Source organism: Euprymna scolopes, chromosome 46 (genome assembly GCF_053919585.1).
Source record: "Euprymna scolopes isolate OS-2025 chromosome 46, ASM5391958v1, whole genome shotgun sequence".
In the NCBI taxonomy this organism is placed as follows: Eukaryota; Metazoa; Mollusca; class Cephalopoda; order Sepiida; family Sepiolidae; genus Euprymna; species Euprymna scolopes.
The window spans coordinates 159229901-159250073 of NC_136527.1; the positions used below are offsets into that span (position 1 = coordinate 159229901).

General features: G+C 26.8%; 1 protein-coding gene and 1 non-coding gene across 2 annotated transcripts; both read right to left on the minus strand.

Annotated features, from left to right (window-relative positions):
- Nucleotides 1–553: 553 nt before the first annotated feature.
- Nucleotides 554–3886, minus strand: LOC145271182 (uncharacterized). Its single transcript, XM_080126720.1, has one exon. The coding sequence runs from the start codon at nt 2221–2223 to the stop codon at nt 982–984; it is 1242 nt and encodes a 413-aa protein (XP_079982846.1). The 5' UTR covers nt 2224–3886; the 3' UTR covers nt 554–981.
- Nucleotides 3887–19641: 15755 nt separating this feature from the next.
- LOC145271731 (U1 spliceosomal RNA) lies at nt 19642–19805 on the minus strand. The gene has a single exon (XR_013866111.1). It is a non-coding gene; the product is annotated as a U1 spliceosomal RNA (small nuclear RNA).
- Between the last annotated feature and the right edge of the window lie 368 nt (nt 19806–20173).

The window sequence follows — 20173 nt, forward strand, 5'->3', positions numbered from 1 at the left end:
AGTTGTTGAATATATATCTGTAACTTTGTATATTGAGTATAATTGTTTATGTAGTTGTTGAATATATATCTGTAACTTTGTATATTGAGTATAATTGTTTATGTAGTTGTTGAATATATATCTGTAACTTTGTATATTGAGTATAATTGTTTATGTAGTTGTTGAATATATATCTGTAACGTTGTCTATTGAGTATAATTGTTTCTGTAGTTGTTGAATATATATCTGTAACTTTGTCTATTGAGTGTAATTGTTTATGTAGTTGTTGAGTATATATATATGTAACCTTGTCTATTGAGTATAATTGTTTGTGAAGTTGTTGAATATATATCTATAACGTTGTCTATTGAGTATAATTGTTTGTGTAGTTGTTGAATACATATCTGTAACTTTGTATATTGAGTATAAGTGTTTATGTAGTTGTTGAAGTTTTTCATCACTGTGGATTCTCATACGTATGAATACACTTGAATTCTTTGTAGAAATATCATGTTTGTCTTTTTATGTTTGTTATTTTCGCATCAGATTATTAACGAGAACACCAATATTCATATAGTGTGCAAGAATATAGATTTTCATCTTTATTTTTAAAAAAATATATAAGAAATAACTTGTTCCCTTCATAAGAAATCAGTTGTTCCTTTTATAACTTCATTTGTTTTCAGCAACAGTTTGGTCTTTTATGAATTGTGTGACTTTTGTGTATTTTTTAAGGATTTTCATCGTCCTTACAGCAATCAATATACTATTTATATTTTTCAGAAACATTACCGTTTTTAAACAATTCATTACTTCTTTATATTGTATTATATTCTCAAATGTAGTTCTTTTATTAAAAATATCTATTAAGGATAGTTTCATCGATCAGGAGTTGTTTCAGGTTTGTTTTAAGTAATACTATTTTACTTGAACTTCTCAGATAAATAAATGCGAATTGTTAGAATAAGAAGATGCATATATTTGGCAAGTATATCACATTTTCTAATCGTGCATCTTTTTCATATGTTTCCTTAAACGTATTTTATGAGAACAAGAATATTCACATATTTTGCAAGAATATGGCTTTTCCCCAGTGTGAGTTCTCATATGAGTCCGTAAATTTGTTTTTCGAGCAAAAGAATATCCACATACTTCACAAGAATGTGGCCTTTCTTTAGTGTGAGTTATCATATGTGTCACTAACGTTGATTTTTGAGAAAAAGAATATCCACAAACTTCACAAGAATGTGGCTTTTCCCCAGTGTGAATTCTCATGTGTTTTACTAACTTTGATTTTTCAGAACAAGAATATTCACACATTTCACAAGAATGTGGCTTTTCGCCTGTGTGCATTCTCATATGTGTCACTAAAGATGATTTTCGAGAAAAAGAATGTCCACACACTTTACATGAATGCGGCTTTTCTCCAGTGTGAGTTATCATATGTGTCACTAAATGTGATTTTTGAGAAAAAGAATGTCCACAAACTTCACAAGAATGTAGCTTCTCCCCAGTGTGGGTTCTTGTATGTCTCACTAACCTCGATTTTTCAGAACAAGAATATCCACACACATCACAAAAGTATGGCTTTTCCCCAGTGTGGGTTCTTCTATGTGTCACTAAATTTGATTTTTCAGAACAAGAATATCCACAAACTTCACAAGAATGAGGCTTTTCCCCAGTGTGGGTTCTTGTATGATTCACTAACGATGATTTTACAGAAAAAGAATATCCACAAACTTCACAGGAATATGGTTTTTCCCCAGTGTGGGTTCTTGTATGTCTGATTAACGATGATTTTACAGAAAAATAATATCCACAAACTTCACATGAATATGGTTTTTCTCCAGTGTGGGTTCTTGTATGTTTCACTAATGATGATTTCACAGAACAAGAATATCCACAATCTCCACAAGAATATGGCTTTACCCCAGTGTGAGTTCTTGTATGTTTCAATAAGGATGATTTTACAGAACAAGAATATCCACAAACTTCACATGAATATGGGGTTTCTCCAGTGTGGGTTCTCATATGTTTCACTAAAGATGATTTTTCAGAACAAGAATATCCACACACTTTACAACAATATGGCTTTTCCCTAGTGTGAGTTCTCATGTGTCTCAGTAACTTTGATTTTGCAGAACAAGAATATCCACAGACTTCACAAGTATGTGGTTTAGCCTTAGTGTTAGTACTACTCTGTCTTACTAACAACGACTTTTCAGAACTAGAATGTTTAGACATTTTACTTGAACGTTGACTTTTTCTTTAAATCTAATTTACTTATTACTTTGTTTAGCAAAGGAGGAGTATCCCAACAGATGCCACACATTTACTATCTTAATGCAAATATTTTTTATGCTGTCTTCTGTATAAGTGCACTTGTTTTCCTTTAATGTGTGTTTTGTCAACGTGTGTTCCCATATGTCTTAGCAAACCATATTTTGCAGAAAGAAATATTCTCACATTTCACAAAATATGATTTTCTTAATGAGTTCCTGTATGTGTCACTAAATGTGATTTTTAAAATAATAAAAACACTTAATAAAAATATAACTTATCTCAATTCATGGTTCTAGCTTTTTATATCTTTTAATTCATTGTAAAACTAAGAACATCTCAATGCATAATATTTAAAAGAAAATCAGATTCCATTAAAATCCAATGATAGGGTTCAATTATGTTTAAAAGGAAATGATATTCCATTAAAATTCAATCGTAGCGTTTAATCATGTAAAGAAAAATGATATTCCATTAAAATTTTTGAATAGGGTTCAATCAGGAACATCTGCAAAACAATAAAATTCTGTATTTCAGTATTTGCATTCATGTATAAGTATTCTGCTTATTGTTGCCAATATTGAACTCAGAACCTTCTTCAAAAAAGACACATAAAAGTATATACACAAAATTCATATATGAACACATGCCAAATGATCGAGAAGAAAATCGAAAACATTGTCTTAAGATGTGTTTATTTAGTAGAAAAGTATTTTAGTTGATTAAAAATCCTACAATGATTTCTTTTTTTGAAGCTATACTTTTCAATCTTTTCTAATATGTTTGTCAATCATGATTCTATCTATTCTTTTAAATCTTTTCTTATATATTTGTTAATCATATGATTATATTTATTCTTTTCAATCTTTTCTAATATATTTGTTAATCATATGATACTACCAATTCTTTTAAATCTTTTCTTATATATTTGTCAATCATATGATTCTATTTATTCTTTTCAATCTTTTCTTATATATTTGTCAATCATATGATTCTATATATTCTTTTCAATCTTTGCTTATATATTTGTTAATCATATAATTCTATTTATTCTTTTCAATCTTTTCTTATATATTTGTTAATCATATGATTCTATTTATTCTTTTCAATCTTTTCTTATATATTTGTCAATCATATGATTCTATATATTCTTTTCAATCTTTGCTTATATATTTGTGAATCATATAATTCTATTTATTCTTTTCAATCTTTTCTTATATATTTGTCAATCATATGATTCTATTTATTCTTTTCAATCTTTTCTTATATATTTGTTAATCATATAATTCTATTTATTCTTTTCAATCTTTTCTTATATATTTGTCAATCATATGATTCTATTTATTCTTTTCAATTTTTTCTTATATATTTGTCAATCATGATTCTATCTATTCTTTTAAATCTTTTCTTATATATTTGTCAATCATATGATTCTATTTATTCTTTTCAATCTTTTCTTATATATTTGTTAATCATATGATTCTATTTATTCTTTTCAATCTTTTCTAATATATTTGTTAATCATATGATTCTACCAATTCTTTTAAATCTTTTCTTATATATTTGTTAATCATATGATTCTATTTATTCTTTTATATCTTTTCTTATATATTTGTCAATCATATGATTCTATATATTCTTTTCAATCTTGCTTATATATTTGTTAATCATATAATTCTATTTATTCTTCTCAATCTTTTCTTATATATTTGTTAATCATATGATTCTATTTATTCTTTTCAATCTTTTCTTATATATTTGTCAATCATATGATTCTATATATTCTTTCCAATCTTTGCTTATATATTTGTGAATCATATAATTCTATTTATTCTTTTCAATATTTTCTTATATATTTGTCAATCATATGATTCTATTTATTCTTTTCAATCTTTTCTTATATATTTGTTAATCATATGATTCTATTTATTCTTTTCAATCTTTTCTTATATATTTGTTAATCATATGATTCTATCTATTCTTCTCAATCTTTTCTTATATATTTGTTAATTATATGATTCTATTTATTCTTCTCAATCTTTTCTTATATATTTGTTAATCATATGATTCTATTTATTCTTTTCCATCTTTTCTAATATATTTGTTAAACATATGATTCTATTTATTCTTTTCAATCTTTTCTTATATATTTGTTAATCATATGATTCTATTTATTCTTCTCAATCTTTTCTTATATATTTGTTAATCATATAATTCTATTTATTCTTTTCAATATTTTCTTATATATTTGTCAATCATATGATTCTATTTATTCTTTTCAATCTTTTCTAATATATTTGTTAATCATATGATTCTATTTATTCTTTTCGATCTTTTCTTATATATTTGTTAATCATATGATTTTATTTATTCTTTTCAATCTTTTCTTATATATTTGTTAATCATATGATTCTATCTATTCTTTTCAATCTTTTCTTATATATTTGTTAATCATATGATTCTATTTATTCTTTTCAACATTTTCTTATATATTTGTTAATCATATGATTCTATTTATTCTTTTAAATCTTTTCTTATATATTTGTTAATCATATGATTTTATTTATTCTTTTCAATCTTTTCTTATATATTTGTAAATCATATGATTCTATCTATTCTTTTCAATCTTTTCTTATATATTTGTTAATCATATGATTTTATTTATTCTTTTCAATCTTTTCTTATATATTTGTTTATCATATGATTCTATCTATTCTTTTCAATCTTTTCTTATATATTTGTTAATCATATGATTCTATTTATTCTTTTCAATCTTTTCTTATATATTTGTTAATAATATGATTCTATTTATTCTTTTCAATCTTTTCTTATATATTTGTCAATCATATGATTCTATTTATTCTTTTCAACATTTTCTTATATATTTGTTAATCATATGATTCTATTTATTCTTTTCAATCTTTTCTTATATATTTGTCAATCATATTATTCTATTTATTCTTTTCAATCTTTTCTTATATATTTGTTAATCATATGATTCTATTTATTCTTTTCAATCTTTTCTTATATATTTGTTAATCATATGATTCTATCTATTCTTTTCAATCTTTTCTTATATATTTGTTAATCATGATTCTATTTATTCTTTTCAATCTTTTCTTATATATTTGTCAATCATATGATTCTATTTATTCTTTTCAAACTTTTCTTATATTTGTTCATCATATGATTCTATTTATTCTTTTCAATCTTTTCTTATATATTTGTCAATCATATGATTCTATTTATTATTTTCAATCTTTTCTTATATATTTGTTAATCATATGATTCTATCTATTCTTTTCAATCTTTTCTTATATATTTGTTAATCATGATTCTATTTATTCTTTTCAATCTTTTCTTATATATTTGTTAATCATATGATTCTATTTATTCTTTTCAATCTTTTCTTATATATTTGTCAATCATATGATTCTATTTATTCTTTTCAATCTTTTCTTATATATTTGTTAATCATATGATTCTATCTATTCTTTTCAATCTTTTCTTATATATTTGTCCATCATATGATTCTATTTATTCTTTTTAATCTTTTCTTATATATTTGTCAATCATATGATTTTATTTATTCTTTTCAATCTTTTCTTATATATTTGTCCATCATATGATTCTATTTATTCTTTTCAATCTTTTCTCATATATTTGTTAATCATATGATTCTATCTATTCTTTTCAATCTTTTCTTATATATTTGTCAATCATATGATTCTATTTATTCTTGTCAATCTTTTCTTATATATTTGTTAATCATATGATTCTATCTATTCTTTTCAATCTTTTCTTATATATTTGTTAATCATATGATTCTATCTATTCTTTTCAATCTTTTCTTATATATTTGTTAATCATATTATTCTATTTATTCTTTTCAATCTTTTCTTATATATTTGTTAATTATATGATTCTATTTATTCTTTTCAATCTTTTCTTATATATTTGTTAATCATATGATTCTATTTATTCTTTTCGATCTTTTCTTATATATTTGTTAATCGTATGATTCTATCTATTCTTTTCAATATTTTCTTATATATTTGTTAATCATATGATTCTATTTATTCTTTTCAATCTTTTCTTATATATTTGTCAATCATATGATTTTATGTATTCTTTTCAATCTTTTCTTATATATTTGTCAATCCTATGATTCTATTTATTCTTTTCAATCTTTTCTTATATATTTGTTAATCATATGATTCTATTTATTCTTTTCAATCTTTTCTTATATATTTGTCAATCATATGATTCTATTTATTCTTTTCAATCTTTTCTTATATATTTGTTAATCATATGATTCTATTTTTTCTTTTTCAATCTTTTCTTATATATTTGTTATTCATATGATTCTATTTATTCTTTTCAATCTTTTCTCATATATTTGTTAATCATATGATTCTATTTATTCTTTTCAATCTTTTCTTATATATTTGTTAATCATATGATTCTATTTATTCTTTTCAATCTTTTCTTATATACTTGTTAATCATATTATTCTATTTATTCTTTTCAATCTTTTCTTATATATTTGTCAATCATATGATTCTATTTATTCTTTTAAATCTTTTCTTATATATTTGTTAATCATATGATTCTATTTATTCTTTTCAATCTTTTCTTATATATTTGTTAATCATATGATTCTATTTGTTTTTTCAATCTTTTCTTATATATTTGTCAATCATATGATTCTATTTATTCTTTTCAATCTTTTCTTATATATTTGTTAATCATATGATTCTATTTATTCTTTTCCATTTTTTCTTATATATTTGTTAATCATATGATTCTATTTATTCTTTTCAATATTTTCTTATATATTTGTTAATCATATGATTCTATCTATTCTTTTCAATCTTTTCTTATATATTTGTCAATCATATGATTCTATTTATTCTTTTCAATCTTTTCTTATATATTTGTCAATCATATGATTCTATCTATTCTTTTCAATCTTTTCTTATATATTTGTAAATCATATAATTCTATCTATTCTTTTCAATCTTTTCTTATATATTTGTTAATCATATGATTCTATCTATTCTTTTCAATCTTTTCTTATATATTTGTCAATCATATGATTCTATTTATTCTTTCAATCTTTTCTTATATATTTGTTAATCATATGATTCTATTTATTCTTTTCAATCTTTTCTTATATATTTGTCAATCATATGATTCTATTTATTCTTTTCAATCTTTTCTTATATATTTGTTAATCATATGATTCTATTTATTCTTTTTAATCTTTTCTTATATATTTGTCAATCATATGATTCTATTTATTCTTTTCAATCTTTTCTTATATATTTGTCAATCATATGATTCTATCTATTCTTTTCAATCTTTTCTTATATATTTGTCAATCATATGATTCTATTTATTCTTTTCAATCTTTTCATATATATTTGTCAATCATATGATTCTATTTATTCTTTTCAATCTTTTCTTATATATTTGTTAATCATATAATTCTATCTATTCTTTTCAATCTTTTCTTATATATTTGTTAATCATATGATTCTATTTATTCTTTTCAATCTTTTCTTATATATTTGTCAATCATATAATTCTATCTATTCTTTTCAATCTTTTCTTATATATTTGTTAATCATATGATTCTATCTATTCTTTTCAATCTTTTCTTATATATTTGTCAATCATATGATTCTATTTATTCTTTCAATCTTTTCTTATATATTTGTTAATCATATGATTCTATTTATTCTTTTCAATCTTTTCTTATATATTTGTCAATCATATGATTCTATTTATTCTTTTCAATCTTTTCTTATATATTTGTTAATCATATGATTCTATTTATTCTTTTCAATCTTTTCTTATATATTTGTTAATCATATGATTCTATTTATTCTTTTTAATCTTTTCTTATATATTTGTCAATCATATGATTCTATTTATTCTTTTTAATCTTTTCTTATATATTTGTCAATCATATGATTCTATTTATTCTTTTCAATCTTTTCTTATATATTTGTCAATCATATGATTCTATTTATTCTTTTCAATCTTTTCTTATATATTTGTCAATCATATGATTCTATTTATTCTTTTCAATCTTTTCTTATATATTTGTCAATCATATGATTCTATTTATTCTTTTCAATCTTTTCTTATATATTTGTCAATCATATGATTCTATCTATTCTTTTCAATCTTTTCTTATATATTTGTCAATCATATGATTCTATTTATTCTTTTCAATCTTTTCTTATATATTTGTCAATCATATGATTCTATTTATTCTTTTCAATCTTTTCTTATATATTTGTCAATCATATGATTCTATTTATTCTTTTCAATCTTTTCTTATATATTTGTCAATCATATGATTCTATTTATTCTTTTCAATCTTTTCTTATATATTTGTAAATCATATGATTCTATTTATTCTTTTCAATCTTTTCTTATATATTTGTTAATTATATGATTCTATCTATTCTTTTCAATCTTTTCTTATATATTTGTTAATCATATGATTCTATTTCTTCTTTCCAATCTATCTATTCTTGTTTATTTTTTCTTATATATTTGCCAATTTGTCAATCTAATTAATCAATGAAAGGTGTCTTTTAGGAAATATATCTTTTTACCCTTAATTCATCTGAATAAAAACAATATTTGTAACTAAAGACGTTTAACTGATAACTGTATAAATGTTTCACCTGTCTTTAAATATCAATACGAACACAGTTTTAGTTATTAATTATAATATATATTAATTTCTTTAAATATCAGTACGAACACGGTTTTAGTTATTAATTAAAATATATTTTAATTTCTTTAAATATCAGTACGAACACAGCTTTAGTTACTAATTATAATATATATTAATTTCTTTAAATAACATTACAAATACTTCTTAAAAATAGTTAGCCTGCTGGAAAATTAATGTTAACTTAAAGTATCCTAGACGTCTTTAAAGTTCACATTAGAATATGCAATTAGTATTTTTGCTACATAATTTACCATGACAATATTCGTCTTAGACAAAATTCAAAAAGAGTCTCAAATCAAATAGGTCCTCCTACCCCCTACGGCCAAGCTCTACTCTGTTCCACTCTCACAATGTTGAATCCCTATACTTGTTTATAAAGTATTTTAATGTGATCTGATGAATATATAGTAATTGTACCCCTCAATGTAAATACTTCTAAATCCAAGTAGATAAAATCCCACCCCTTCGCTGTTGGAAAGCTTTTTATTCTAATAGTTATCTTCTGATGAATATATAGTAATTGTACCCTCGACGTAAATCAAACAAGCTTTTTATTCTAATCGTTATCTTCTTTGGTTTGTTAGACTTTGGAATTCCCTCCCTGTTCCTGCTTCCCTGATTGTATAGAAATGCAGTAGTATAAATGTAATATGTATAGTTATCTTCTTTGGTTTAAATGTACAGACATTGAGCTACATGTTACTTACTAATAGTCCCAAGATGGTAATATGATTTATATGATTGTGATGAAAATGTGTAAAACAACGTCTTGAATTTTTCTCTTCAAATATTTAATTCTCAAATATTGTTTCACCATTTTTATATGAACGTAAAAATATTTTGATCATAGGCGTTTAATTTATTAACGTGTTGAATGTTTTATCTTTAAGTAAGCTCAACTAATTAAATAGCTATAAACAGATAATACACATTTAATCTAACCATATTATTATATATCCCTGTTTTTTTTTTAAATTTCAAATAGTAGCCCCTATCGTCTGAGTTTATTTGGGTGGAAAACAGTAAAAAAAAAATGTTTTCGCATAATTCATCTGAACGTAAACTTATTTGCAACCACAAGTGTTTAACTTATAAGCGTTTTAATGTTTGATCTTTAAATATTAGCAAGACGAAGTATTTACTAAGACTAAATAATTACTATAAACAAATAAACATTAAAAACTAATCATATTATTTAGGTTTTATCCAATCAGTTTATTACAATACAACAAGTGCATGTTCATTAATGTTGACATTTTTTTTTTGCTTTTGGCATTTTTTGCTGCATTTTTTTTTGCAACTATATTTTCTATTTCTTTTCTATTTCTTGATTTGAAAATACTATTTTTAGCTTCAGTTCCGCTTAAGGTTAAATTATTTGTAAATCCATGCATTTATATTATTCGAATTTTAATGTTTTATCTTTAATGATTTCATTTCTATTATTATTAAAAGAATAAAATGTTCATATATTTCTGAGTGAATTTAAACGAGGTATTTCCTTTAATCAAAATATCATTACGTTTGTGAATCCATGTCAATCGAATTCATTAATTTAAGTGTCAGCTTGTTTATATGGAAGTCGCTAGAAACTATGAATAAAATAACAAAAGACGATAGCTGATACCTATTTACCTTAGTAAGATAATAATTAAGAAAACAATAGCAAATAATTCCACAAGCATCTGGTTTGAGAAAAAAGGTACTAGAATATGATAGTGTATTATAACGTGGTTTGGGAAAAGAAGGCACTAGGATATGATAGTATATTATAACGTGGTTTGGGGAAAAAGTACTAGGATATGATAGTGTATTATAACGTGGTTTGGGAAAAGAAGGCACTAGGATATGATAGTGTATTATAACGTGGTTTGGGAAAAGAAGGTACTAGGATATGATAGTGTATTATAACGAAAAGGTAAAACATAAATAGCGACTACAAATGTGGATTACATGATTCAACTTTTCATAGTAATCCCTTTTCTGAGCGGACAACTAAAGTACAGACGATTATGCACATCAGTTTGATAGTTATAACAACTAATGTTTATAAAGCATGTACAGGGGAATTTTATTGACACAGTTCTGATCAGCTGCTAACAATAACAAGTTTCAAGAAAAAATACACGATTAAACCCGGTTCTCCAACTTCCAACGTAGACCCCTACTACCATGTCTCCTTCTCCAACAGGGATCTACGTTCTAACCTTCCATGTTTATAAAGCATGTACATGGGTTTTTTATTGAGACAGTTCTGATCAGCTGCTAACAATTTTACATGTGGTTTATCACATGCAGATTGGGGTGGTATGACGTCATAATATTATCAGCAGAATATGAGTTTTTCAAAGGAAAAATATGTATTATGATAACTTAACGCACCGAGTGTGTAATGAATAACCTGGTAAATTGACTTGCCCTTTAAATTTCGTTGGCTAATGTCATTGAGGAATATCAGATGATTACGATTTTTACAGAGTTCTGTCTGATTTGTTAACCATAGTCTGATAGAAATAGTTTTGACAAATTGTTTTTGTCTCCCATCCACATTTGTTTAGGCATTGTACCAAAACTTTATCCCCCTCACGTAATAATAGTAATACACTGGATAAGACAATAATATTAAGTAATATTAATACGCTATGTAAAATTATTGTTTCACCTTCACGTAATAATAATAATACGCTATATAGTGTGCATTGGATAAGATAGGTTACATAGCAATTTTGTATATGCCACTATTTTGTGTGTGGTTTATCAGACTTCAAACGTATGAAATGATTGTTTCCCCTTCACGTAATAATAATAATACACTATGCAGTGTGCATTGGATGAGACAGGGTTACATAACAATTTTGTATATGACACTATTTTATGTGTTGTTTATAAGACTTCGAATGTATGAAATTATTCGATTCGAAATAGAGCACAAATTATTCAAGGTAGACACCAGCGCTTTGGATAGACGTGGAACCTGGTGTCGTACCAGTATTGCAAGACGGTTTCAGCAACACTCAAATTTCATCAAACACTGAATAGCTATATTATCATTTATTATCCTCTTACAGAACACTTTAATCACTCATTAAATTGAGGTTATGCGACTGAGAATTGTATGCGTTTCACATATCATGTCTTCAGGAAATGTTGAAATATGTTGCAATTAAATTTGTGACACCAGTTTTAAGGACATTTTAATAATTACTTTTTAAAGAACAGTCAAAACTTTTAAGTAAATTTAAGGCAATTGTAATTCTAATATATTTTTGCGAGTGAAATAATTTTCTGTTTGTAATTTTACACATCTATGTTAGATCTTTGTTATTTCCATTCATATATTCCTGTATATCTGCTTCTGTTTATAATTTGTTTTACGGTGAATGTCAATTAACCGTTAATGTATGAACCTCAAACAAAAAATTATATCAATTTAAAAGCTTTTTAAACTTGCAAAAAGGTTATTCCTATTTTATAAAAATACTCTAAATCCTACACGAATATTGTTGAATTGTTGTCAATATTTTTCAATCTTTTTATCATAGCAGAAAGACTTATTTATATTTTCCAGAAAATATTTGAAGAATTTTTTTTATTAATTAAAACGTTAACTTACAACTGATAATAAACCGATTTAATTTTGAAATGTTCCAGTTTATAGAACTTGGATTTCTTAGTTGAACACAAAAATATGTTTTAAGTCTTATTTGTATGCAATTCTTGGAAAATTTGGGAGAGAGGGAGAAAATGATAGACGACATTGTAAAACATAGGTTATTGATGTGTGTATTGCAAAGTTAATTAAAACAATTAAAACGGACTTTTGTCAAACACAACTCAATCCCTACACAAACTAACATCGTGCTCTTATATTTTATAATATTTATATACTTTTAATACCGTTGGCTAACTTCATGGTGAAAAAGGAACCAGCTATGCATAAGTCTTCCCTGCCAGTACATAGCCTCTCCATCTTCAAGACTCCTACAATGCCTTTACCTTGGCCACACATGGTAAATGGGTGCCTTGCGGCCCCAGGCTACACCTGTAGGAGATCTCGGAGTAGTAGGGGACCGCAGAGGTAGTGTGTTATGGCCCACCAATGTATGGACACGCCCTGGCACCCTACCAATCCCTACCCCACTGTCTTGTGCGTGCCCTTGGATGGACGATGACTAAGGGAACGAACCCCAAAATCAAACACCACTGCCTTGTGGGCCTTATCACAGCAAAAGGCTAAGAGATGGGAACTCTGGCTTCAAATCCTACTGCTGCCATGCAATTTTCCTTAAAAGGCTATGGAATCTGATCCAGAAAGAAAAGGCGTAGTAGCAGACATGATAGAAAGAAAAGGTGTAGTAGTGTAACGTGAACCGCCATTTTGCTGCCTAACTCCCACATAGCACTCCTGATAGTAGCCCCCTACATCAAAGTGGCAATGTGCCTTGTTTGGGGTGAAAATGTAATTGACATTCATAGAGGTAGGTTACTTGACAAAATAATTGCAAACTAAAACTTATTAAAAGAATTAAAATATTTTTTAAATGTAATGCAATCCTGATATTGTTATATATTTTTTAATATATATTTTATTGGATTCAAATATAAACGTTAGTGTAACAACTGCTGACTAAAATAGTTTATTATTAATAAGATACTTCCAATACATTGTTATTTACTTAATAAACAATTTACATTCACACCAAATAAAGAGCATTGAGACATAATTGGATGCTATGTGAGAGAGAGGCATACAAATAAAGGCACCGTAAGTAATTAAACTAAATGTAAAAAAATTGTTTCCCACTTTTTTTACGATCACCAATGTAAACAGGTTTTTATGTGAAACACTTAACGTGCATGCGGCTAGATAAACAGTTTTGGTTTTTCATCCTAAAATTTGTTTTAAAGGAGCGTGTGGGGGAATAAAAAGAACAACACTGGGTTACGGTGTACAGTACAGAGTGATATCCCTTGGAAAGAGTTGACAAAGTTTGGACACGTGTTGAGTCTGCACGTAAATTCTCCTCTCGTGAAACAATGTCGGACAAACCAGAGTAGAATTCTAGAGTGATTGATCCTCCCCACTCAGCCAGTAAACCCACTATTGAAGTGAGTAATGTTTTATTGTGTTGCTCGGTATTGCAGTGTTGTCATGTGTTTGTGTTTGTCAATAAATATTTGTCTATTGTACTTGTGTTACATTTAGTATTTATTTATGCTGGTAGGTAGTTTTGTATGAACCTTAACACTTACCACAAGGAATAACAGCCATTGTGTTCTTTGGGGAGGGTGCATATATTAATCATACATTCTAGTTTTTGTGGTTTTAAGTAAAAAACACCTCCCCTCATAGGTAATAAAATTTCAATTTAAACGATATTTTTTGTTGTTTTAAATAAAAAAAACCCTTTCCTCATAGGTAATAAAATTTCAATTAAATCCTATTTTTTGCTATTTTTAATTAAAAAGAAACACCTTTCCTTATTAGTAATAATGTTATTTAGAAAGCTATTCTTACCAGGAGAAAGGAGGTCCTTGCTTATTAATTTATACTTTGAACTAACAAATAAATATAAGGAACATTTTCTGTGTTATACCTTATTTACTTTTTAAAAAATTAGTACGTTACTTTAGAAGAAAAAATGGTTGATAAAAATGGTCATCTCGGAAGTTTCGATAATCGTCTAAAAAATTGCAAAAACAAAAAATACTCATAGAAAACCAATAAGAATCAGGATGACAGCTTTTGCAAAATTTTATGTTAAATGATTTTTACAATATCTCTTGTTTTTTTTTTTGTTTTTCTTAATTTTTAAGTGAAAGTACAGAATAGTTAACAGCATATGATATCTAATCCCCATATAAAAAAAAAACGTAAGAAACACAAAACTAATATGAATCTCCCGTCTCCTCCCCCTGCAACAAAAATTTGAAACTGCGAACGATTACAAGTATCATTGACTCCTAACTGGTCATAAAGTGGGTGCTAATTTTACATTAAATTATATAGGAAAGTGATCCCTACTCTAAAATTTGAAATGATTATTATAAATTCATAATTCCTTTAGTTTTAAGGCTATATGAACTTAATAGTACACAAATAAACTCCATTTTTCTTTCGGGTTAAATTATAAAGAGTTACGAATATTGTTTTTTACATTAAGTAATTGCTAATTGATGACAATTGATCATTTTATGTAAACTTTATAACAGAAAATGATGCAGATTTTATAATATTACATATTGGATGAAACATAAAAATTAAAACGGAATTCTCCAATGATATATATTTTTTAATCTTAAAACAATGAAATACAAAAACAAAATTTTCGTGTTTTTAACAAAAAACTTAATTCGATCAACTTCAAATTATTTTTTTTTCTCAGAAATCACACAAGTTTTACAAAAATAATCATATATTGGTGCTAATCCATTTCCTGATCCGCACTATTTTTTAAATCGTATTACCAACTTTAATTAAAGTTTTATGATATGTTTTTTTTTAATTCAATTGTACGGTTAAAGTATATAATAGGTTAAAGTATATAATAGGTACAAAACACCTTCCCCTCCCCATGTTAAGAATGGCTTTTTAAATAATAACGTTATTATTTCAGCACGGATCAATAAGTGCACTAGTACCAATATTTTAACAAAAATCTAAATATCACATCGAATAAAATATTTTAAAGATTTTTTTTAAAATTATACTATTATTATCATTATATTTTATGGATTGCAAAAACAAAAATAAATAAACTTATTTTAATGGTTAAAAATATATTAAAAGTTATAGATTAGATTTTTTAGTGTAAAAAAAAAAAAAAGATACAAACTTACTTTTCTTTCCAGGAATTCAATACGAATGAAAAAAAGGGATTGTTTTAATCATACTACTATTAATATTAATATTAACTAATAAAATATGATGATGTTATATTTTATTAGATTACAAAAACAAAAATAAGTAAACTTATCTTAATGGTTAAGATTATATTAAAATTTATAGATTAGATTTTTTTGTGTAAAAAAAAAAAGAAAGAAACGATACAAACTTACGAATATTTCCAGGAATTCAATACGAAAAAAAAAACGGGATGAATTCGTTTTTCTTTTGTGTTCAAAACAGACAATTTGTTTTGTTTGTTAGGATTTCTTTAGTGAATTTACCGAACTTTTGTTTTGTGTGCTCAATTCATTAAGAAATAAAATATATAAAAATATAAAAGAATCAAAATTAAAAGAGGAAAAACACAATTTAAACGTGAAATTATTTAAATAGAAAATCAACTGCTAAAGAACCAAGAACTTAAGGTCATCGTAATAACACGGTGTAATCATTATTTCGTTCCTCGTGTAGAAAATGTCCGTTTATTAGTTAAATGTGCCGAATTGTTTCCATATCAAATTTAGATTGTATTTGTCAATGTTTGGGATTTCTTTATAAAATGTCTTTTCTTTTTTCTTTTTTTTTTTGTATGTCTCATTTATTAAAATAAAAAAGATACATGAAGATTTAAAAATCAGGTTTATTTTATTTTATTTTTATTTATTTATTTTTTGAAGACTGAACATTTCATTAATAATTGAATTACTCAAACTACTGTTAACATCCAAGATGAGAAGTGTAGTCAGAATAATCAGTAGATTTACCGTTTAGTTGTACAAATAGCCTCGAACCATATAATCACTAAAAGGGACTCTTAAAGGTCAACACCGGTATCGAGCAGAAGTTTGTTTACATGTTTCACAAAGTTTAAATGGCTAAAATATAATCACGTAATTATTGAAAATGTGATCATGTGATTAAAATCGAAGTGACTATTCGCAGCCGGCTGCGGCTATTCTAAAATGCTATTCGCAGCCGGCCGGCGGCGAAACCGGAAGTTGTCGAGTCGACGGTATTGATCTCAAAATTATATAAAAAAAAAAACTTTACCAGAAATTTATATTCACTTTATTGAAAAGAGCATAAAATTTCACATTGAACCTGAAAATTACGTAAAAATTGAACTAATAGAAAAATTTAGATCGATTTTTAAAGTTAAAAAAGTTAAAAAAAAGTGAACTCGTAAAAATCAATGTATTTGTATACGTAAAAAAATGGCTGCTTGTAACATCGGAGAAACGCGCTTAGACATTTTGTAAACATTGTTTTTAAAAAATAATACTTCTATTATGTTTTAAACGACTGTAATAGTTTATTTTGGAAGTATATTTCATAAGGAAAATAAACAACCCACTTTAAAAACAGAAATTACGAGTTTTATATATTTTATTCGCAGTTTTTTGTTGGGGGGTGTAAAAAACTCCGCCTAAAATTCTGATACACCTAGCGGGCGGGCAACGAAGCCTGTAAAATGGTGACAGGTAGAGCCAGTCTCCAGGGGTTAATACCATCTAAACGGTAAATTTGCTGTGGGGTTGATTATCAGATTCGTTGTCAGCGACCCGAAAACCTGTGTAAGAAGGCAGGACTAAAGTGATCGGTGTTATGAAAGAATGGTAATATCGCGGTTCAAAAATATCAGTAAATACGCTAATTTTATTAAAAATAAACTTTGCCAAAAAACACAAATTATTTACTAAAAACAAAAATATTTCGCAACTGAGCAAGTGATAAGCCACGCCCATGCCGTTCTCTGCATGAGTACCCCAAATTCTCCGCTTAGTAATAAAAAACTAAAACAAATAATTAAAATGAAAAGACATGTTAAATTCTCCGCTCAAAATAAAAAATGGGATTCGCCACTGTGTTGGTAATTAAAAATTAAAACAACTTATTTTTTACTTGTAAACTGGTTTATTAATTGTAGAAAACAAACATAAACGGGAGAAAAAAGCAGCTCAAAATGAAAGAAATTGTTAAATTCTGTTACAAAAGAAAACAAATTATTTTTACAATTCTAGCCAAGAATTTACTTAAGATTTGTCTGACGTCACTTCCGGTCAGCTCATGCGACCGGCTGCGAATAGCATTTTAGAATAGCCGCAGCCGGTTGCGAATATCAACGGCCATTAAAATTTAATTTTTTTAACCACGGTGTTTAACAAATTTAAAAAATAATGAAAGATGAAGTTTTAAAATGATTAAACGTGTTTTATTTTATAATTTAAAATGAAAAACATTGAACAATAAAAACAACATTTTCAGTACTTATGTATTGTTGGTACTGTGCTGAAATGATATTGTTATTTTATTGAAAGCCATTCTTAACATGGGGATGGTGTTTTGTAACTATTCTGTGCTCCCACCTTACAATTAAAAAAGAAAAAAAAAACAGATATCGTAAAACTTTAATTTAACCTGAAAAACTATTTTAAAATAGCGCGGTACCAAAAATACACAAGCACCAAATTTTGGTTTAATTTTACAATAGACATTTTTCTCGGATGCATATGACGGCAAATGGTACCGCGCTATTTTTATCTAGTTTTTATTTTTTCAGTTTAAATTCAAGTTTCACGATTTTTTTTTATTATATAAAGTTGTAATGTGGAAGCATAAATTAGTTACAAAACACCCTCACCCCCTTATATTAAGAATGGTTTTCAAAATAATAACTATTATTTCAGCTCGGCACCAAAAATACATAAGTACCTAATATCTTATTTTTATTGCTCAATGTTTTTTTCATTTTAAATTATAAAATAAAATGTGTACTCGTACAGTTTATTAAAGACATTAAAAATGAAAATATCGAGAAAATAAAAAAAAGGTTATATTGTACGTATCTATTATGGAATGAAGTTCTCTGGAAAAACTTTCACTTAATTTGGTCAAGTAGTTTTTTTTTAAAGCAAAAAAACAAACAATTTGTTATGAGACCAATCAAAAGGTAGACGTGTTTCGATTTTTAAGAAGAAAAGCTATTATTTAAGATGGGAAGGGAGGTATCGGCACTTTAGACTGATTTATCTCCCCGTTACATATTCTAACAATGCAAACACGGCCATCTTCAGCGCGCTGTCATATTAACATGTTTCCCCGCTGTAAAAAAAAAATAATAATAAATAACTTCTCTGAATTTTTTTTTAGAGAACTTCAGTCCATAACGGATACGTACAATATAAACTTTTTTGGATATTTTCATTTTTTTTTTAATGTCTTGATTAAACTGTACAAGTATCAATAAAACATATTTTATCATTTTCATAATTTTGGTAACGAAAAATACCTGTGCACATCATTCAACTTTGTTTGGATGACCAATTTTCGAGGTGATGGGTGGGATTCAATCAATAGACACACTAATTCTGCGGTAGTTTTTCAGAGGTTTTCATTCATCAATCAATATCGAAAGAAGACACTTTCAGTTGTTGAAGGCGACAGCTCGGCGGATTTCTTACGCTTACGAGATTGATATGTTAAGAGCAAACGTTGGTGATGTATACATGCAGATTAGATTATATCAGAACGTTGCGATTGAAGTGGATGATAAACTGGTCGTGAGAATTGACCTTTTTGTGGCGTGTATAGAGACGGGCGATTGGGAAAACAGAAACAAGGACGTCCTTACACACGTCTGTGAGAGCGGAAGACATACGGGACGTAACTGGGAATTAAAGTGGTTTTCTGCTCAGAAGGAGAAGTAGGGTAGAATTTCTGATTTTGATTAAATCATCGGGGTGAGCGCGTATGCAGACCACACATTTAGAAATAGCACGTCCGAGTCAGCCACATTTGAGACGATTGCAAAGGTTAACACAACCGCAATAATGCAATGGAAGGGCCTCACTCTGGGGAAACGACCTAACCCCGACGTTAACTCCGACGTCAGGTAAGTATGAAGGTATTTATTTGCTCCCCCACCGAGCAAATTAGGCGCAAGGCCGATTCTTAAAGTGAGGAGTGAAAGGGAAATGGGGACCAACTCCCCTGGGAGTAGGGGAGCTGGATAGTGACAATTGGTATGAAGGGTTGCCCCTACATTAACCAAGGTCTTTGCTTGACACTTGCTGCCCAGACCCCGAAAGGCCCGGGCCTGTTGTATTTATTTGCTCCCCCACCGAGCAAATTAGGCACAAGGCCGATTTTTAATGTGAGGAGTGAAGGGGAGGGGGAAGGGAAAAAGGGGACCAGCTCCCGAGAGGTGGGAAATGGGAGCTGGTTAAAGGTCAGGTATATGGGGTTGCCGCCACATCTGGTCTTTGCTT

Coding starts and splice junctions, on each gene's coding strand:
- LOC145271182 (XM_080126720.1), bottom strand. CDS start 2,223: ATGTCTAAACATTCTAGTTCTGAAAAGTCGTTGTTAGTAAGACAGAGT.